Source organism: Pezoporus flaviventris, unplaced genomic scaffold, assembly GCF_033815535.1.
Source record: "Pezoporus flaviventris isolate CSIRO_AGI_PZ_B2104156 unplaced genomic scaffold, CSIRO_AGI_Pfla_v1 ptg000006l, whole genome shotgun sequence".
In the NCBI taxonomy this organism is placed as follows: domain Eukaryota; kingdom Metazoa; phylum Chordata; class Aves; order Psittaciformes; family Psittacidae; genus Pezoporus; species Pezoporus flaviventris.
The window spans coordinates 3,848,409-3,866,617 of NW_026892554.1; the positions used below are offsets into that span (position 1 = coordinate 3,848,409).

Sequence of the window (18,209 nt, forward strand, 5' to 3'; positions counted from 1 at the left end):
TAGTTTTATCTCATCCACAGCTTTGATTAGTCATGTTCACAGCTTCTCAAGGCCAGTGTGATGGCTGCTTTGATCTGCCTGGAAGCCACGAGGCTCTGGCAGAGGAAAGCAATCCTACTTCAGGATTTTTGTCTGGAGTTTGCAGAGGGTACTTTGTAGATGGAGGAACAAAGCAGGAAGAGAAGTAAGGCACAGACAGAGTTATATTGTGGTAGCGTGCAAATACCAGGACATCATCATACCCTTTGTCTATGTGCCAAAGAGAGCTTCCCTAAGAAAACCATTCCCTCACATACATCCCAATCCTACATGGGAAACCATACGTGCGGTTTCCCTTCACCCTGATTTTGGATCCTCTAATGGAGCCGTGAGAGCTGTCAGGAAAGTTGTGTGCAGTATGATGGAAAGATATTCCACCTTTCTCCAGTAACTCCCCAGGATGCAGATCCTCAGAATGGCACACACAGATCGTAGAATCATAGAATAGTTTGGGGCGTCTTGCGTATGAGCTGTCAGCCCCCAGTGAAGGGGGCTGTCTGCATACTGCTTATTGAGAAGATATCCTTGATAGTTCTGGATCCTGACCCATGCTAGGAGTTTTTAAGCAGGATTCAAGTTGACCTGGGCCATAAAATATGCTAGGGACTGTTTTAACAACATAGGGGTTTCCAGGTGCCTGGGCACATGTCTGTGCACTGTATATGGAATAGGCTAAAAATAGGTTTCCACTGTGAGATGGTGCCCTGTGCTGGAATCACTTCAGGTATCTCCTCTTACCTGCACCAGAACCTCTGGGATCGGTGGAGCCAGGCACTTGTCCTGTTGAGCCAAATAGAACAGCTTTTCAGGAAGACCCCTAGAGAGAAAGCTAACAGGGATTTCCTTCCTCTCAAACTTCATTTGAGGAAGAGGTGAGCTGGCCTCTCATTTCTTGAGGAAACCTTCATGGTAATAGCTATATAAAAGGTGTTAGACATGGCCAACAAGAATAAAAGGGAAGTTTATGTAGAATAGCCCAATATTTTTACAAACACTCCCATGGTAAATTAGACCCAACTGTTAAGTTGTTACGTACCTGACAAGAAGTCCAGTTCCTTGTCTGTTAAGTGTGTTAGGCAGTTACATATAGCATTAGTATATGTAGAAGGATTTGGGTGCTGTGAGGACTTGATCCAAAGAGATGACAATGGGAGATTTTTGTATTAACTTGAAAAGGCTTTAAATTAGCTCCTCTTATCTTCTTGCAACGCACTCAGTTAAGTGAAAGCCAAGGTTGTGTTCTTTACTGCAGAGAATAAAATAGGCATGAAATGCTGGAGGTTAAGAAAACATCTTGTTAAAGGCTTAGCTAAAAGACACAGTTAGCCTTGAATTAAGGAAGCCCAGTAACACTTGAGCTATTCTGTCTGTCTGATGTCAGGGCAAATTTGATCACAGTGCATGGATTTTCACAAAGGGGCCTGGGGCTTTCCCTCAGTGCATCACACCAACATCTGGATAACTCTGCTTCCGTTCTGACACAGAAACATAAATCCCTAAATCAGCATGCACTGGCGAGTCAACAGTAATGTGATGTCCTTATGGCTGGAGTTGTTTTCCAGTGTTTGAAGGATATCAATGATCCTGATGCAATAGGTTATGCTGGAGGAAAGGACATGTTACTCCAAGTATCTTTTATTCTCAATATTCTTCAGGTGGGCTGAGACAGAACCTCAGTAGTCTATATTGTAATTACAAATTCACTTACATTTCATTCCCTGGTGTTTGATTCATTCCAGCTTTAAAAGATTCCAGTAAGAGATCCATTAACAGCGACTGGAAAATTGAGCTTCCTGGTGAGTTTCAGATCGCAGGCACTACTGTCCGGTACGTGCGAAGGGGTCTGTGGGAGAAAATCTCTGCCAAAGGACCAACTAAAATACCACTGCACTTGATGGTAACTTTATATCCTTTGTTTGTGTTTCTTAAGTGATGCAACGTAAAGGGTTTATATCCTAGCTAAAAGTTCAATTTTGATTGTTTGCTTCCTCACTAGTTTTTTGCTCCAGTGCCTCCCTCTGCATTCTTCTGCAGCATTGCAAGGGCTGCAGAAACCCAGCTCCCTGCATGAAAGTAAATGATGGTGTTTCTATGCAGTGTCCCAGTAAGGTCATGTCCAGTACAGGATGCTCATTTAATGTGTTGCAGACAATGTGATAAGGCCATTCCAGAGAACGTAGGTTTCCACGGACCTTCTTTAGTTCATGGACATTCCTGTTCACACGTGAAAGGATATTTGCTGAAATATCTTCTCAGCTTATACCAGAATGTGTTTTGTATTTAAATACACTGTTCCTCTAACAGAGATGCAGATTTGGCATGTACAGATGATACATGTGACTTTAACCATCTGTAGTGGCTTAGTTACTTGTTTCCTTTATGTTGTTTTTTCAGTTTTATGTATTTTAAGGTGTTCTTGAAAGCTTTTTCCTAATGCTCAACATAGTTCTTCTGTTAACCAGGCATGTCATTTTATAAGTAGTCATATGGCTGCTATATGAGAACATGAGCGAGAAGTCCACAGGGGTGAGAAGAACAGAGTTGTAGTCCCAGTCCTGACACTAACGCGTGAAGGGATTGTCCCTTAATGTTGGTGATAACCTTAATGTTCTATCTGTAAGATAGTTGTAATAATGCCTGTCTCATACATGTGTTATTAGTTCAAGGTCTGCAGAAAGCTTTATAATTCCTATAGCAAGTTTTGCTTGCTATAATATTTTAATGTATGCATTGTTTCCTGTATTTTTTATCCTCAATTTTTTAATCCAACTACATTTTTCTGTGTGTGCTTTCTTTTGCCTGTGACATTTTGCTGGTTTTGTTCACTGAAGGCTATCCATAAGCACTGCTATAAATCAGAAGTCAAGGCCGTTCCTCACCTGAATTTTGGGCTTGCTGGTGTTTGTGGCGCAACATTTCATGAAGCAATTTGAAAAGCTGAAAAGTTGTTCAAACTTTTCACACAGACATAAAAAATAATAACACTCCACTTTTTCAGCACTATTCTCTGTGTCAAAATATGCTGCATAGGAACATGAGGTATTCTGTCTTTGCTTTCTCAAGACAGATGAATGAGTTTATCAGGTTCACGTACAGACCAGATTAATTCAAGGCCATGTAATTCAAGGTCTGCCCACACAAAGGGGTATACAGGAGCCTTCTTCATCAGCAGCAAAATCAGCTTTTGCTTGACTTTGGCCTTAACACAAGCCTTCCTTCCTGAAACCAGGACTCTGACAAAGTACCTTGTACTGCCAGGGTCTTCCTAACCTCATGTAAGAAAGAGGAGTTGCACAGGTACCATTTGTGAAGATGCTGTGCAGGGTTCCTTTGCCAGCTCTTGGAAGCTTTCAGGGTGATACCTGGTTGAGGTGTACTGCAGTGAAATCTGGTAGCAGCATTTTGTGAACTTCAGCATCAGCAGAGCTTTGTTTTTAAAGAAATACCCATTTACTCCTCATTAAGGAGTAAGTAATTAGCATAGGAAAGTAGTGATTATCAGGTTCTCCAAGAGTATCCTTTCCAGGTACAGACTGGCATTTTCAGCAGATAAGAGCAGAGGAAATTTTCCTTCTTCTCCCCACCTCCCTTCCCAAAATGATTAAAAAGGAGGAAAGTAAAAGTTACCAGACAATTAAAAAAGCATGTGGTTTAAAATCACTGCCAGTCATAAACAAAGCACATGTGAAGTCTTTTCTTCAAATCAGATATTAATCTTTTCCTTGATACAGGGTGGTGGGTTTCATTCTTTCAACACAAGAACTGCAGAATGGTTACCAGTTACCTCTAAATAGAAAACTGTTGTTCAAACAGTGGTGGAATACACTGGACTGACAAAGAGCCAGAAGCTTCAGTCAGTCCATTGTGACCTGCATTTGAAACCAATTATACACACATACATACACACCCCAATTATATATGGCTACGAAATTGCATGAAATTGGTTTCAGATGGGCCTTTTAGACACTAGTCTTGCACCCATATTGAGATAATAAGGATTTCTTTTTAGGACCTGGCTTTTAATACTTGAGGCATTTCTCCAAGTGTGTTGCTGTAAGTGTATTTCTTGGAGAAATGAATGTTTGTGTAACTAGGCCTGTGCTAGACCTCCTCTCAGCAACAGAGGACAACCAAACACTCACAGGGCATAAAGAAGCTTTAGTCAAGACTAAAGATCAGTTCTGTAGAAGAAGCTGTTTGTATCTCATACACTTAACAGAAAGCCAGAGCAGGACTTGAGTTCTCTACCTCTGGCAGCCTGGCATTTCAAACGTTGTTTAAAAAATAACCATTCATCTTTGAAATTGTAATGACGACTGCCTAGTTTCACCCTTGGTATTCAGTTCTGGTAGTCAGGCTGCCTCTGTGGCTGAAGCAAAATCATGTCATTGTTCCCTTCATCGTCTGGAAGATGCTTTTCTCTCCAGAGTTATGCACTGTGCAGAGCAACTCATGGGAGCTGAGCTTGTGTAGCCCCACAGTATTCACAGCGCAGACCTCCAGGATGTCGGTGGCTGTAAGATGGACACCTTTCAGTTAATTTTTTTTGGTTAAATGACAGCTTTAGTGAGATGATTGGTTAAACAGGAGTGATTTCTGCAGCTTTGAATGGGAAACAGTAATTGCTGGGAGAAAACAGCATTTGCAGATTTGCTTTTGTTAATTGGGCAACTGCTTGCTTCACCTATGATATCTCTGCTTAAAATATCTTACTTGATAAGATGCTGCTCCTTTTTCAGTAGGTGACAAGAGCCAGCAGAATTCACCTGTCTGGTGCTGCTGAGATTATGGGGTAGTAAGTCCAAAGCTGCACCATCAGCATTACAGTAGTACTTCTATGGCGTTTGTTAAGAGTGTGTTAACTCAGATTCCCTGGACCTCATACACCACTGAGTATCTTCTAGTCACTTCTGACTCAAGCCAGTGAAAGTGAGAGCCAATGAAGCCCAAGATGTAAATCAAAAGAGGACCAGAACTGTCATCTGCCTGTGGTGAAAAAATAAGCATTTGTCTTAGTTCTTATGTGTGTTAATAGTCAGTGAATTTTTGGGTAGTGACACTAGAGACATCGCATGTGACTCCACAGGAAATAATGGGCCTGCTGCTGGAAGCGAGTTTCACCTTCCTCTAGCAATGTGCAGGGTATGAGTATATATATGTTGCCAGCAGCTGTATGGAATGGCTCTTCCTCGTCATCCTCAGGTTTCTGAGACAATAAAATCCTGCTTCTACAGCTTGTCAGCAGGAACAGTCACATTCACTTTGAAGGCCATGTTGCTCCACAGGCATGACTTCTTTTTCATGACTTAGTTTTGCTTTGAGAAGGATCAACTTGTTCTTTCAGACCTTCAAACTACGGACAGTGGCCTGCTGATCACATTAGAGGCTTAAACAAAGTTATGCAAAATTCCAGGTTTAGACATTCCCAGGAGTGTTTTAAATATTCACAAACCATAAGCAGTCATTGCTCCTGTTTTACCAATATCGCTGTGATTTCAGGTGTCTAGGTAAAGATTTGATTGCCTTTCACAAGGTACTTATATTTTAGAGCATTGTCCTGAGACAGCATTCCCAGCAGTACTGTCTCTGCAGTGTGTTGGCTTTCCCAGTGCGCAGTGTGTTGTAACAGCCTTTCTTTTCCTGCCGAACCAGGTGCTGTTATTTCATGACCAGAATTATGGAATTCATTACGAATACACCATTCCTGTAAACTATACTGCTGAAAACAGAAGCGAGCCAGAAAAGCAACAGGATTCTTTGTACATCTGGACACACAGCGGATGGGAAGGGTGCAGTGTGCAGTGTGGAGGAGGTAAGTAAGGGTCTTTGCTAACTTCATGGGACTTGCTGGACAGGGTTTACAGTCACCAGCCATTAGAGAGGTGCCTGCAGAAGGACAGTGTTGCCAAACTATGAAGGAAACTGGCCATGGGTATGGATGTTGCCATTATGAACTCAAAAGAGAGCTCATTCTCACCAGCTCTCCTAGCTCTCATCCACATCCCCACAGCTAATTTTCACTCAGCATTTTGGCAGGGATGCTGCTTTGTCGGCTCGTTACCATAGGCTGGAGCTGCACCTGGATTAGTGCTCCATGGATAGCTCAAGGCACCGTGTGCAACCCCATATCTCAAGTCTCAGTCACATTCTTGGAGCAGAGTTTCCACAGGTGTTCAGGCTTGTTCACTGAAAGACACTTCCTTCCCCAGGGATGGAACTGGGGCAGCGCTGCTGTGACAACTGCAGATGGCATCAGATGCTCTTAGTGTGAGGTGGACGTGAGCACACTGCAGATCACACCTTGCAGATGATCCCCAGGATGTGCTGAGGCAGATTTGCTCAAACCCTGGGGGGAATTGGTGCCTGTGAAACCAGAGACTGGTTTGTCAGCCACTGTCCACTGGCGGTTCAGTGCTGGAAGGAGTAGGTTTTTCCCTGAGGAAAATGGATCATTTCCATGCATTCTGGCCAGTCGTTCTTTACCAGCAGACCCAACTATTTATCATAGAATTTTATATGACAGAAGCAAAGAGTGCTCATCTTCACATTTGCAGGCTCACTGCCTTCAGTGTACTGAAATTCTGGATCTATTTTTTTCTGTAAATAGAACTCATTTTAAAATGGACACTTTTATGCATTTAGTAAAACTAATTTCTTAGAGCCATTACAGAATCACAGAATAGTGAGGGTTGGAAAGGACCTTAAGATCATCCAGTTCCAACCCCCAGGCCATGGGCAGGAACACCTCCCACTAAACCATGTCACCCAAGGCTCTGTCCAGCCTGGCCTTGAGCACTGCCAGGGATGGAGCATTAAATCCTCATGTGAGAGGGAAATCTGTAGCTCTTTTGACTTGTGCTGCAAGCCTGCCACATATTTGAATCAAATCAGCACCCCCCAGTAGTAGCTTGGATGGCAATTATCTCTTATATTTTGTCTGTGAGATGCTGCAGATCATGAATAAACTCAATTTGAGGCAGACTCGGGATTAAAAAGAGCATCTATGACATTTTCCTTGTCACATGTAGTGATTGGCACACAGTGGACGGCTGAACCCTGAGGGCCGCAGTGAGGTGTCTTGATGAAACTCCTGATACACACAATTTATGTGAGAAATGCTGAATACTCCTGAGATACTTCAGTTTTCTTAAACAGTATATCTGGAGGTTAAGAAATGATTTATTTCAGTGGCTTAATTTCACCACTTTGTGAAATAGAAACAAACGCAATTTATCACTCTTGAACCCCAGTCACTCCTTTTCAACCTGACTCTTCCTGAGGGGAGAGCAGCAAGAGGCAGCTGTCCTGTCATCATCAGTCACTGAGGGGTGGATGGGTGTGTGGTTTCAGCTTACATGGCTGGCACATCTGTCCTAGGTGATTACAGGGCACAGTTATATGTGGAGGAGGAACCAGAAATTAAAGCAAATTGTTTTCGAGGTTGTTTCCACATTAAATGTTTGAAGAAGAAAGCCCAACCTGTTGTCGCTGTGAAGCAGCCAATTTCTCAATTACTGGGGAAAGATTTGTAGCTTTTTCTGAAAAGAAATAGAAATAAAGTAAAAATCAGTACAAAGGTAAGACTGAACTGGGAAATGGGACTGCTTGCAGAGTTGGTAGATCTGTGTAGATTAAATCTTGCAGAGGTAGTAGGGAGCTTCTAGCCTCTGCATTTTGGTTATTGACTTGACCTGATTTTGTTCTGACCCACTGGTTTCCTTTTTCAGAGCTGTTTTTTACTTGACTTATAGGTGAAAGGAAAACCATTGTATCCTGTACTCGAATCATTAACAAGACCATGACACTGGTGAATGACAGTGACTGCCAGCGAGTGAATCGCCCCGAGCCCCAGGTCAGGAAATGTAACACACACCCCTGCCAGTCACGGTAAGGAGTTAAACAATAATAAATCCCAATATCCTTTTCCTTCACAAATCACCCATTTCCAAAGCCTCCATCTGGTGAATGTGGTGAAAATATCTACAAGTATCGGGACACATTGTTAGCCACAGTGACCAGCTGTAATATTCATTTCCTTTCGTTGAGCAGGTCAGACTTCCATTACCTCAGAGTCCATTTAATATGTGTCCAGTAAGGCCAGATTCCATGCAGGCTGCCTTCACGGATTGTTTGGGAATGGCTTGCTTTTCCCCTTGGCTGCTTTTTGGGTGACAAGAGCAACCTGCAGTATAAAGTTAGACAGGAGAGCAGTGACTGGATATCTAACCTTTTTTATTATTATTCAGTGCAGAATAGGGCCTGATGGATGTCAAACAGTGCCACAAAAACCCTTGCAAACAACTGACAGCCTTTAAGCTACTTTAGCTCATCTGCTGTGTTGCCTGCCTGGTCTGTATTAGCATAGTTCAGACTGGAAGTCTCTAGGTGACCAGTGTCTCTTCTTCATGTGAAGTTTGTACAGTGTTTAGCAAGACCTGCATGGTTTTGGAAACATACCTGAATCTTGCTGAAGTCAAGAAGTTTGGCTGAAACATGTTTTAGATGCTTTGCTCAATAAGAGTGCTTTTCTGCATGAATAGAAGCAAATAAAGAGCTAATAATAAGTGCTAAAACCCAATAAAAACTCTTTTTGCTTCAGCAAGCACTTGCAGCTGAATTGATTTTAATCTGTGTTGTATAAAACAAGACATTTCTGACCAAAATGATAAAATACAGGAAGGCAAATTAATCTGTTCAGTTTACTCTTGCTTCACAGTAATGCTTAGCTTTGTGGAGTATTGTAGAAGCTCCACTTTTGATAGTAGTTAGAACATAAAATCAATTTAGGACAAAGCTCAACAGCACCTAAAAAAGCATGTTCAAAACAACCTGCTAGCTGTTGCACTTTCTATAATCACACAAGCCAGGGAAATGTACTTTCAAAGCTACCTCCTGGCAGAAACAATAGGGGCAATGAGAAACAGCACACTTCCTTCTAATTAGACGTGCAGACCTGCTCTCTGATTACAGTGCCTTGAAGCAGGGAAATCCAGTGTCAGGTCATCCATCAATAAGGCTGTTTCAGGTTTGATTTTCTGTCTGCATTGCCTATTGTTGCTGCTATACAATATTGTGGCCATACTGCTTTCAGTGGTACTGAGAGGTATGATGAGATACCCCATGTGCTTCTAGGTGTGTGACAACCAAACTCCCAGTGACTTCAAAGAAACAACTGTCATTTCCATGAGGAAGTTTCCTAAATTCAGTGATGCTGGGATTTCTGGCATGTCATTCTTTAAGAAAGACAGAAACAAGGAGGATCTGCTTTTGGTTATGCCCTGCCCTATATTTCTTACAGACCTTGTTAAGCCATCAAGAGGAGACTGGTGTGAGCCCAGGCAGGTATATGGAGGGGTTCCAAGTGGTAGAGGTAAAAAAAGCAACATCTAAAGCTCTGGAAGAAGGTTGCAGCTTCTGCCTCTGCTAGATGAGAGCAACAAAGGGAAGTCTTGGCTATCAGGTCTGATAGAGCCCTAAGACCCATAGTGCTGTTTCTCTATGGGATCTCCTTGACCCTGAGCCCTTGGTTAAGTCTCCTCTTCGTTGCACACTTTTCAGCGTGACATTGCTGCCTCTTCAGTGGGTTAGGTTAAATCGCACAAAACCCCCTGAGAAAGGGATACTCTGTTCCTATATCCCGATTGTCTTCCTTTGGGATTTCAGGCCCAGCCCTTAATGTTCTTCCAAAGTATCTTTTCTTCTGTACAGAGTTACCAGGCAATTTATAGCCCAAATTTCCCTGGGAGCAGTTCGCACTGGCACAGTATTGGTTCTTTTCTCTCAGAGCGCTGACAGCAAGCACCAAACATGCTTAGTACCCGGAAAGGCCACAGAATCCTTGCTGATGATCTGATAGACCACACTCCCTCACTCCCTCCGTGTAGACTACACTTTCACACTTAACATGCTTTTAAGTGGAAACATTTTCAGAAGCACATTCTCTGTGCCTCTGTAGAATTTAAATTTCCACTTGCGTTTGCCCACCCAGATATTAGAAATGCATGCTTAGCATATTCTCTGACCAAGAACATCTTAAAGAAACCATTCTCTTTCACCATGTCAATGCTTATTTTATGAACCCTGAATTTGTTTTAGGGTTTTGAGTAAAATTATTGTAGCATCTTGTTACAATAAGGTCCTTTCCCATTTCCACTCAGCCCTAAGCCCTTTACCTGAATTCAGAAGGTGGAACAGTGCTTTCCTTTCTGCGGTAAACCTGCTCTGTTTTGTAAGGTTTGAACTACATTTACATTTTTACTCAAAACTTAAGAGTATTTATCTTTAGAGAGGGGTCTTAATGGCCATCTGGATCATAGGACACTGTTTCTCTTGTGGATGTGCTGTGAGACTTCAATTCACTATCCCACCCTGTCTCTTTGCTTCCTCTCTCAATCCATGTATAATCTGGATTGTAAACTCTTTGGGATGGGGTGAGATCATGTGTAAATGGAGGAAAAGGAGGAGGCTATTGCTGTTGAGATTATCATAAAAATAAAAACTAATAACCCACATTATAGATGTAAAGTGAACTGAGAAAAAGAGGTTATGATATTAATAACAGTGTCTTTCTTCCAGCACGATCCCAAAGTGCTTTGCAAATTATATATCCCTTTGAACTTCAGCCACCTCTTGGGAGAGCCAAATAATGTGGGGCAGGGGACAGTAGTTTCATGAAGCCAAGGAGCAGATTAGAACTCTGCAACTGCAACCTAGCACCTGAAAAACACAAAGCAGGATTGAAACAAGGTTTGGATACACTGACATGTTTTAAAATTAAACGTCAGAGAAGAGAATTTTCTTAAAGGTTTTGTTGAAACTGGCAAAAAGAAAAGAATCTTTCATTCTTTATTATTGTTACTCTTTCACCTTTTAAAAAAATGCCTCTTTTTCTTCCTATTTTATTTTTTATGTTCCTTGACCCTCTTTTTCCATTAAATTCTTTACAGCTTCCTTTCCTGTCCCAACTGCACCCTATTAGCACCTCTTTATTCTAATCCTTTGCCTAGCTCTTTAGATATTTTTTACAAAACCCTGCTGTAACCAGATGGAATCTGGATTCTTGCATGCGGTGCGTATGGGTTGTTTCCAGCACACTGAACACCAACCCAAATATATAGGCAAACCCAGCACTCATGTTGGCACAAGACTCAGAAATCACAGATCACATCAGCTGTTATTACTGAAAACATAGGTCGGCCAGTGGCCACACACTTCAACATGCATGGTTGAGTCTATGAATATGAAACTGCTCCCCTCTAATGCAGGAAAAGAACCAAAACCACATGAAATTTCCCAACTGTTCGACTTGTAATGGCCTGTATGCAAACACTCTTAATTTTCCTCCTTTTTGCTGTAATAGATTTTAATAGAGGTTGAGTTCTTTCAGGGACCTGCTGAATATGTGGTGTTCCTACACAGATGCTTAACAGCAGCATAAAAGCCAGAAATCCCTTCCTTCGTCTACACAAAACCACAGGAGACCTGAGCCCTTATTTTCACTGTTTGGGACTTGAAAGTATCTCCCGAGTCCAAGGGTTAGTTTCCTGCTAACTTGCATACCAGCAGCATGTAGAAACCAATATAGCTCCAGTCTCCTTCCCTCACTGGAAGGCTCTGCTGTGACCTCGCTGTTCACGTGGGTCAAGATCTTTTCCTTCCAGCCTTAGTTTTTCACTGTAATTTTTCAGCCATTTGTTCTTGCATCAGCTCTGTTCCTTTGCTTATACAGTGTTTCTCCCCCTAGCTCTTTGCCTTGGGCTGAGTGCCATGTGATACAGCAAACCATTGTATCTCCTCCTTCCATCATTTCGCTGGGCTAAATCCATTATTTTTCCTTAACTCCTTATTGGATCAGAGACTGTACATGAATATTTCATTCCCTTGGTAACCTTCCCTCCTGGTGCTCTAATTTACATTATTGAAATCCATCATTTTAGTGCGCAGGTGACCAGAATTGTGTGGAGAATCCCAGTCTCGTTCCAGTCTAACCCTTGCACTTGTAATCTCCTGCCTTCATTGGCAGTAACTCTCTTGATATATGCTTTGCTTTTTTCATGACTGCATCATATTTGTGGCTTACAGTCATTCTAGATGTTTTCCTCCTCATTTGTTTCAACATGGGAATCCTACTTTAACACAGAAATGCTTGTTATTAGTCTCTAAGCACACAACCTTGCACAGTATGCTATTAATTTTCATCCTATCTCTGTTATTGCAGCACTCAAGGTTATTCAGTTCTTCCTGGATGACTCCTAATCCTCTGTTGTATAGACTTTGTATTGTCAGCATTTTCCCTATTTTTCCTTCTTTTTGTGCCAAGGTCATTAATGAACATACTAAATTAGATCAAATGCAAGGCAGATCTTTCGGAAAGTCCACTGGTAACTAACCTAGATTCCCTTCAGACCTGATACTCCATCTCAGCACTACACTGAAGCCAGGTCTCACCTACCATAGAAATTACATACTGATATCCATGTTTCCCAGCATATCACCAATTCCTCCAACTTAAATAAACAAAAGGAGTTTGTTACTGATAACCAAATAGATTAAATCTACCACGTTTCCTTTGTCTGGAAAAGCAGTTATCTTAATCACAGAATGCAGCCAGTGAGTTTTGCCTGGAGGAAACCTACGCTGCATCCATTTACCACTATGTCTTTGATTATTGTTTCCATTCAAATCTGCTCCAAAAACTGGCATGCTGCTGAGGTCAGTTCTGTGGTTCCATGGATCACTTCTTTCTGTCTTTCTTTCTTCTATTCCCCTTTCACTTCTCCATCTGTGGACTGGAATCCAACAGTGTGCTTTCCAAGGGCTTACGTACTCCAATGGTACCCACTGAGTCAAAAAATGAAGCCAGTTACTAGAGTCAGCCAAGGCCTCAGCTGGCTCAGCAGCTCACCAACCTGCCCAAAAGGCTAGTGACCACTCAAAGCATAGTGCTTCGGTGTGCCATGGTTGCTGGTGCCCATTGCTTTGATTGCTGGTCTGACTTTAGCTTGTGGTGCTTATCTGCATGACCCTTGCTCTCTGAGAGTTCACCTCTCCCTTTAGACTCTCCCATGTACCTGTCACAGCGCTCTGTTTAACAGTCCATGAGTACAGAAAACAGTCTCCCTCATTCTGTTTGCACCACATTGAGTTGTGCTATCATCACAGGTAGATGGGGAGCAGAACAGTTTTGGATTTATTTTGTAAGGTGAAAAGTCTTGCAAATAGTAGAATTTTTTTGGGGAAGAGTATGGTGGAAAGCTCGTTGAGAATGTTAGCAGATTACTTACAGGGCTGTATGGAAACTATACTGAACTGGAAGGATGTACTGGGAGTGCTGTTAACTGAAGGGGGCGAGCTAGACATTCAATGCTTCCCAATGGGTATGTTCATTCATTAATGCGGTCAGACTCTTCTGGGACCTGTACAAATGTTTATCATCCATAAGGTTCAGTAGCAACGAGTTCAAAACCTTATCTGTGCCTTGTCCTAAGAAACATCTCTTTTGGTGTGCTTTGAGTTTTGCCTACATGAAAAAAAAGGAAAAGAAGGAACAGCCATGAGGAAGGTTTCAAATCATTTTAGCCTGGAAATCTGGCATAAACAGTAATGTTAGCACCCTCTGATCCAAGGAGGCACCACGTAAGAGCTCATTTTGAAGTATTTCCCAAAACTGGAGTTGGGATCTCTAGAATCAGTTTGAGCTTAATGAATTTGCCAGGACCGTGCTGGACCCTGTGCAAGACACGGTGGCTGCAGGCGGCGGAGCCAGCGGCCAATGCTGCGCCCTGGTGGCTGCTCTTCAGGGAGCCATCCTGGTCGGTAGCTCCAATTCTCCGGTAGGTCTTGCAGGAGGAGAAGCCAAATGCTAACCAGGAAGCCTGGGAGACTTCTGGGCACCTTTGTGAGTGGGGAGCTGATGTCCTGCTGTGGGCAGATCTGGTTATCACCAGCCGCTAGGAGACAAAATGACATGCATTCCAGGTTGTAGGAAGGTCCTCAAGTGCAGAAACCATCAATCAGTAGTTAGCTACTGAAAGACAAAAACATATTTTCAAGCAAATCCAGGAACTCAACTCAATGAAGCAACCTTTCAGAGAATATAAGAAGGCTTGGGAACAGAGAGCAGAATGAGGAGGGCTTATTTGCTCCTTGTAAATGCATTTAAATCAAGTAATTCAAGATGACTTGCTAGAGCAGAAGTCAATTTGGCATTAGTTTTCACATGGAGTCATGAGACAGGCTTCTTAGCTTTGTTGTAAACACCCAGGCTGACTTACATCACATTTTTCCCCATTATAATGTTTGACTCAACAGCCTTCTCTTTGAACATTGCCTTGTTTTAAAATGTTAAGTGATCTGTGCCTCTGTTTTGAGGCTCTTCAGGCCAAGTGCAGTCTTTACTACAAAGAAGGATTAGCAGGATAATCTAACAAAATATGTAACTGTGAAATTCATTCCTACTACTGCCTGCTGTAATGTTTTTTTCCCTGTTTGCATGCTGTGGTGTGAGCTGAGGAAAAGACACCACTTTCTTTGAAAGGCAAGGAATGGAGCTGGACACCAGTTGCACTATCAGAAGTACACTAGCCATGGATCAGGGTAGGGGTAACTCACTGCCAAAGGCCTCTGAGGGTGCTGATACTCGGTGCCTTAGAGTAGTGATGGAGCTGCCAGCAAGAAGAACATCTACTCATGCCACACTGAGTCCTCTGGAAGCGAGTGATCTGCTTGATTTAGGGTAGGGAGGAGGGAGAATACAATGTCTTCCGTTTAAAAGGTCTTCCAAAGGTGCATGTAAATTATAAAACATTGTCCTGTGGCTCATCTTATAATTGGTGGGAAATTACAAAAAGCCAAGCTGTCAAAATGATAATCACCAAATTAAAAAGAAACCTGTGTGAGTGAAAGTTGGCAAGTCTGTTAGCTGAATGACTACTGTACTGGAAAATTACTGAGCACTGTTTATAAAGGCAATCAGACAGGAATGTTAGTCTTGGAGTCCTACTTTCGACATCAGCAGCTGTATTATTCTACTAGATTCCTTATACTTTTTTCCAACAAAAAAATCCCCTTCTATGCTTGGGTGTGGCACAACCTGTTCCCAAAAGTCAAGATTCACCTGATTATTTTGACCCCATATCTCCACCGTATGTCAGTATTGCAGGGGTATGGTGGAGAGTTTTAGAAGTGTGTAAGGAGAGAAAGATAACATAGCAGAGTGTGTGTATTTCATGGCAGTCATGAGTCCATTTGTAAACAGTGTTCTCTTGCTTTTACATATTCAAGCACGAACTCGGTTTGATAGCTGTGAGCAGACAACATCTGACTGTCAGCTCCACATGACTGATTCCCAAAAATCTTTTCCAATTCTCCTTGCTAAAATTATCCCATGTGAAATCTGGCCCCACGGTAAGTTGGTCTGAGTTTTGCCTAACATCAGTAGAGGCACAGTTTCATCCAGGCGAAAACTAAGAGCATCTTCTACATGATTTTGCATCACAAACTGGTGCTAAAGACAACCAGTCCCAACTAGACGTAAGAGTTATTCTCACTTATACATTAGTTCAAGGATATATGTTAGACCAAAAGGTATGGAACAAAATCTGCTAGAAATAGAAGCCTCAGATTACACTCTGTTGGATTAGTTTCTGTCACAACTGATTTTCAAACTAGTTATATCTTGTAGCAAATTTCCTCTGATACTTTATTCAGCTAACATCTTACATTACATTACAACATTATATTGCATTATATTATATTGCAACTAAACTAGTTGTAGTTAAGAGCCAGTTCTAAGCAAACAGGTTCCATAAAAACAGAAAAAAAATGTGTTAATTGCAAATGTCTTTGGTCACATCCAAGCTATTGTTGTGAAAGCAGGGAAGTTAATTCCACCGAGGCATTGTGGAGGGAACAAAAGCAATGCAATCCCTGTAGATAGTGAGTGCAGGTGCAAATATGCCATGGATGTTTAGATGGTGGAATAGAATCAGCTTGCAGGCATTGGTCTTCTGCAGGGCTCAAGACAGAAATAACCAGGTGAAATTTAATGGGCTGCAATATTTACCCTAGAACATGTAATACCTTTGTGTTATAAAGGCTACAAATCTCTGAAAAGTGACTTCATGTCTTTTGATTGCACTCCTCCACCTCATGCTTTAGCCTTGACCCATTTTATCTTCATAGCCTTTTTCCCCCAAATCCTTAGCTACAAGTCTTCATTTGCAGACATTCATCTCCCCTGTGGTTATGTACGTACTGCTGTAGACATTTTTTTCATAGAAAATGTAGGAGTCATAGGCAAGTAGGTAGAGAAGATAATTCAAGGTTAATGACTAATCCAGACCATGGAAAGATCAAATGATGAACTGAACCTCCAAAAGATATTTCAAGTTTGCTCCAGGGGCCTGCCAGATGAGTGTTGCCAAAGCAGATTAGAAGAAGAACTCCCAATTCCTCAGCAGAGATACTGAGAGGTCAGAGGTTGAGGAAGACTCAGAAGGCAAAGATTTAAAACAGCCCTCTCAGATTGCATGTCCTGCCCATCCCAGCTTTTTGAGGCTTTGGAAAAACACATCCTTCTGGGCATTCTTTTAGCTAGAAAGACATCCAATTACTGGGTTACAAAATCTGTGCTTAAAAGCTCATCACTTTCTTCCTAAATCTAACCACCATCAGGAATCATCTAGCTCTTGAATCTTCTGTAGAGGTAAGATTACAAAAACTAATACCATGGATAAAGCCCTACCTATGGTTGTAAGAAAGATAAGTGTGTTTGTCACATAAATCAGTGCTTGCTGGAAAAATGAGAGGCTCTCCAGGGACTCCAGTGAGAGCACTCACATGGTCCAACAGAAGATAGGTTATAACCTGGGAGGGAAAGACCAAACTGAAAAGAACCGTGGTGTCAGGCAATCCCTAAGATCAGTTTGCAGGCTTAAAACACAACTGGAAGCCAAATGCTGTATATGATATACACAGGGCTTAGAGTACAGCAGTTAATTGACTTAGTTAATAACACAGAGCTCGGTGTTCCGAGTTGGAAAGCTGGAATTCTTTTTTGTCATCAGAAAAATGCTGTTTTTTAAAGAAATTAAAAGTAATTCTCCTTTTTAAACACATCCAGGTGTGTTCAAAAGGTGTAATGACAGTGTAGAGAGGAAAATCTGTCTGTAGTGTAATTTAATAGCAACCATAATGTGATACTATTTGTACATCACATTTTTCTTCCCTGCATGTATATTACTTGAAATAGTAGATATGCTAATACCTGGCTGCACATTCCTTTACCAAATACGAAAATTTCTGGATTTTTCATGTTTAATTACTTTATCCATAAATCCCTTGTCCTCCAACTTTTGTTGTGAACAATGTTGAAATATAGTTGCAGTGATTCTGTGTCTTACAGGCAATACAGTAACATTTTCAGCTGCCTATGAAGGGGGCTTTGGGAGAAGTGGAAAGGGAGAGAAGTGCACTGCCAGCACTGGATGTAGGACTTACATTTACTTGTTTGCTAGATACTCTTTACAAGCCATGAAGCAGAGACTTCACTGAGAGGGTGAAGTTCTGTGGTCAATATATGATAGCCTACTTTACTGATATTATTATTTAAACATTTAATCGGTCACTTGTCTCTTGAACATGAAACTAAACCCAGCACTTTAAAATAGCCTTTAATTTATAAGTATTTGGATTCCATGTTAGCAGCAGATGTCAGGAGTGTAGGACTCATGGGCTGTGAGGTTTTAGAGATCCCTTATGCTATAGCCCTACCTAATCTGTAACCATTGGTCTCAGGTCAGGGATGGATGTAGTGGATCTGTAGCTGAAGCTGGCCACAGATGCCATTCTGACAAAAAAGTTGGAGATTGCGTTTTCACTACTGGTACAGCTTTGTATTGATTCCTGGGGTTTGCCTCATGCCCTGTGGAACCATTCTTCTCATGATGATGATGATGACAATGTCTTTTCTGTGCCAGTTTTACAGTTACACTCTATTGTATCTGTGCTAGAGCCCGCTGAAGGTCACTAACTAGCAACCACTGAACAGGGCACAAATGAGGTTGTTTCTCCCTTGCACAAGAGCAACAACCAAAAACATTAAAAAAGGAATTTTCCTTCCTGAAAGGAAAGTCATAACCTCACTTCCGAAGGCATCTTGGAAATAGTTG

The 18,209-nt window shown here is 41.8% G+C and overlaps 1 protein-coding gene across 2 annotated transcripts in view; it reads left to right on the forward strand.

Annotated features, from left to right (window-relative positions):
* ADAMTS17 (ADAM metallopeptidase with thrombospondin type 1 motif 17) overlaps nucleotides 1-18,209 on the forward strand; it is a 171,448-nt gene that overhangs the window by 125,726 nt on the left and 27,513 nt on the right. For both annotated transcript variants that reach the window (XM_061446696.1, XM_061446697.1), the window contains 3 exons: nucleotides 1,779-1,936; nucleotides 5,692-5,851; nucleotides 7,791-7,926. In XM_061446696.1, coding sequence (XP_061302680.1) covers nucleotides 1,779-1,936; nucleotides 5,692-5,851; nucleotides 7,791-7,926 — 454 coding nt within the window. The remainder of the gene's footprint in view (nucleotides 1-1,778; nucleotides 1,937-5,691; nucleotides 5,852-7,790; nucleotides 7,927-18,209) is intronic.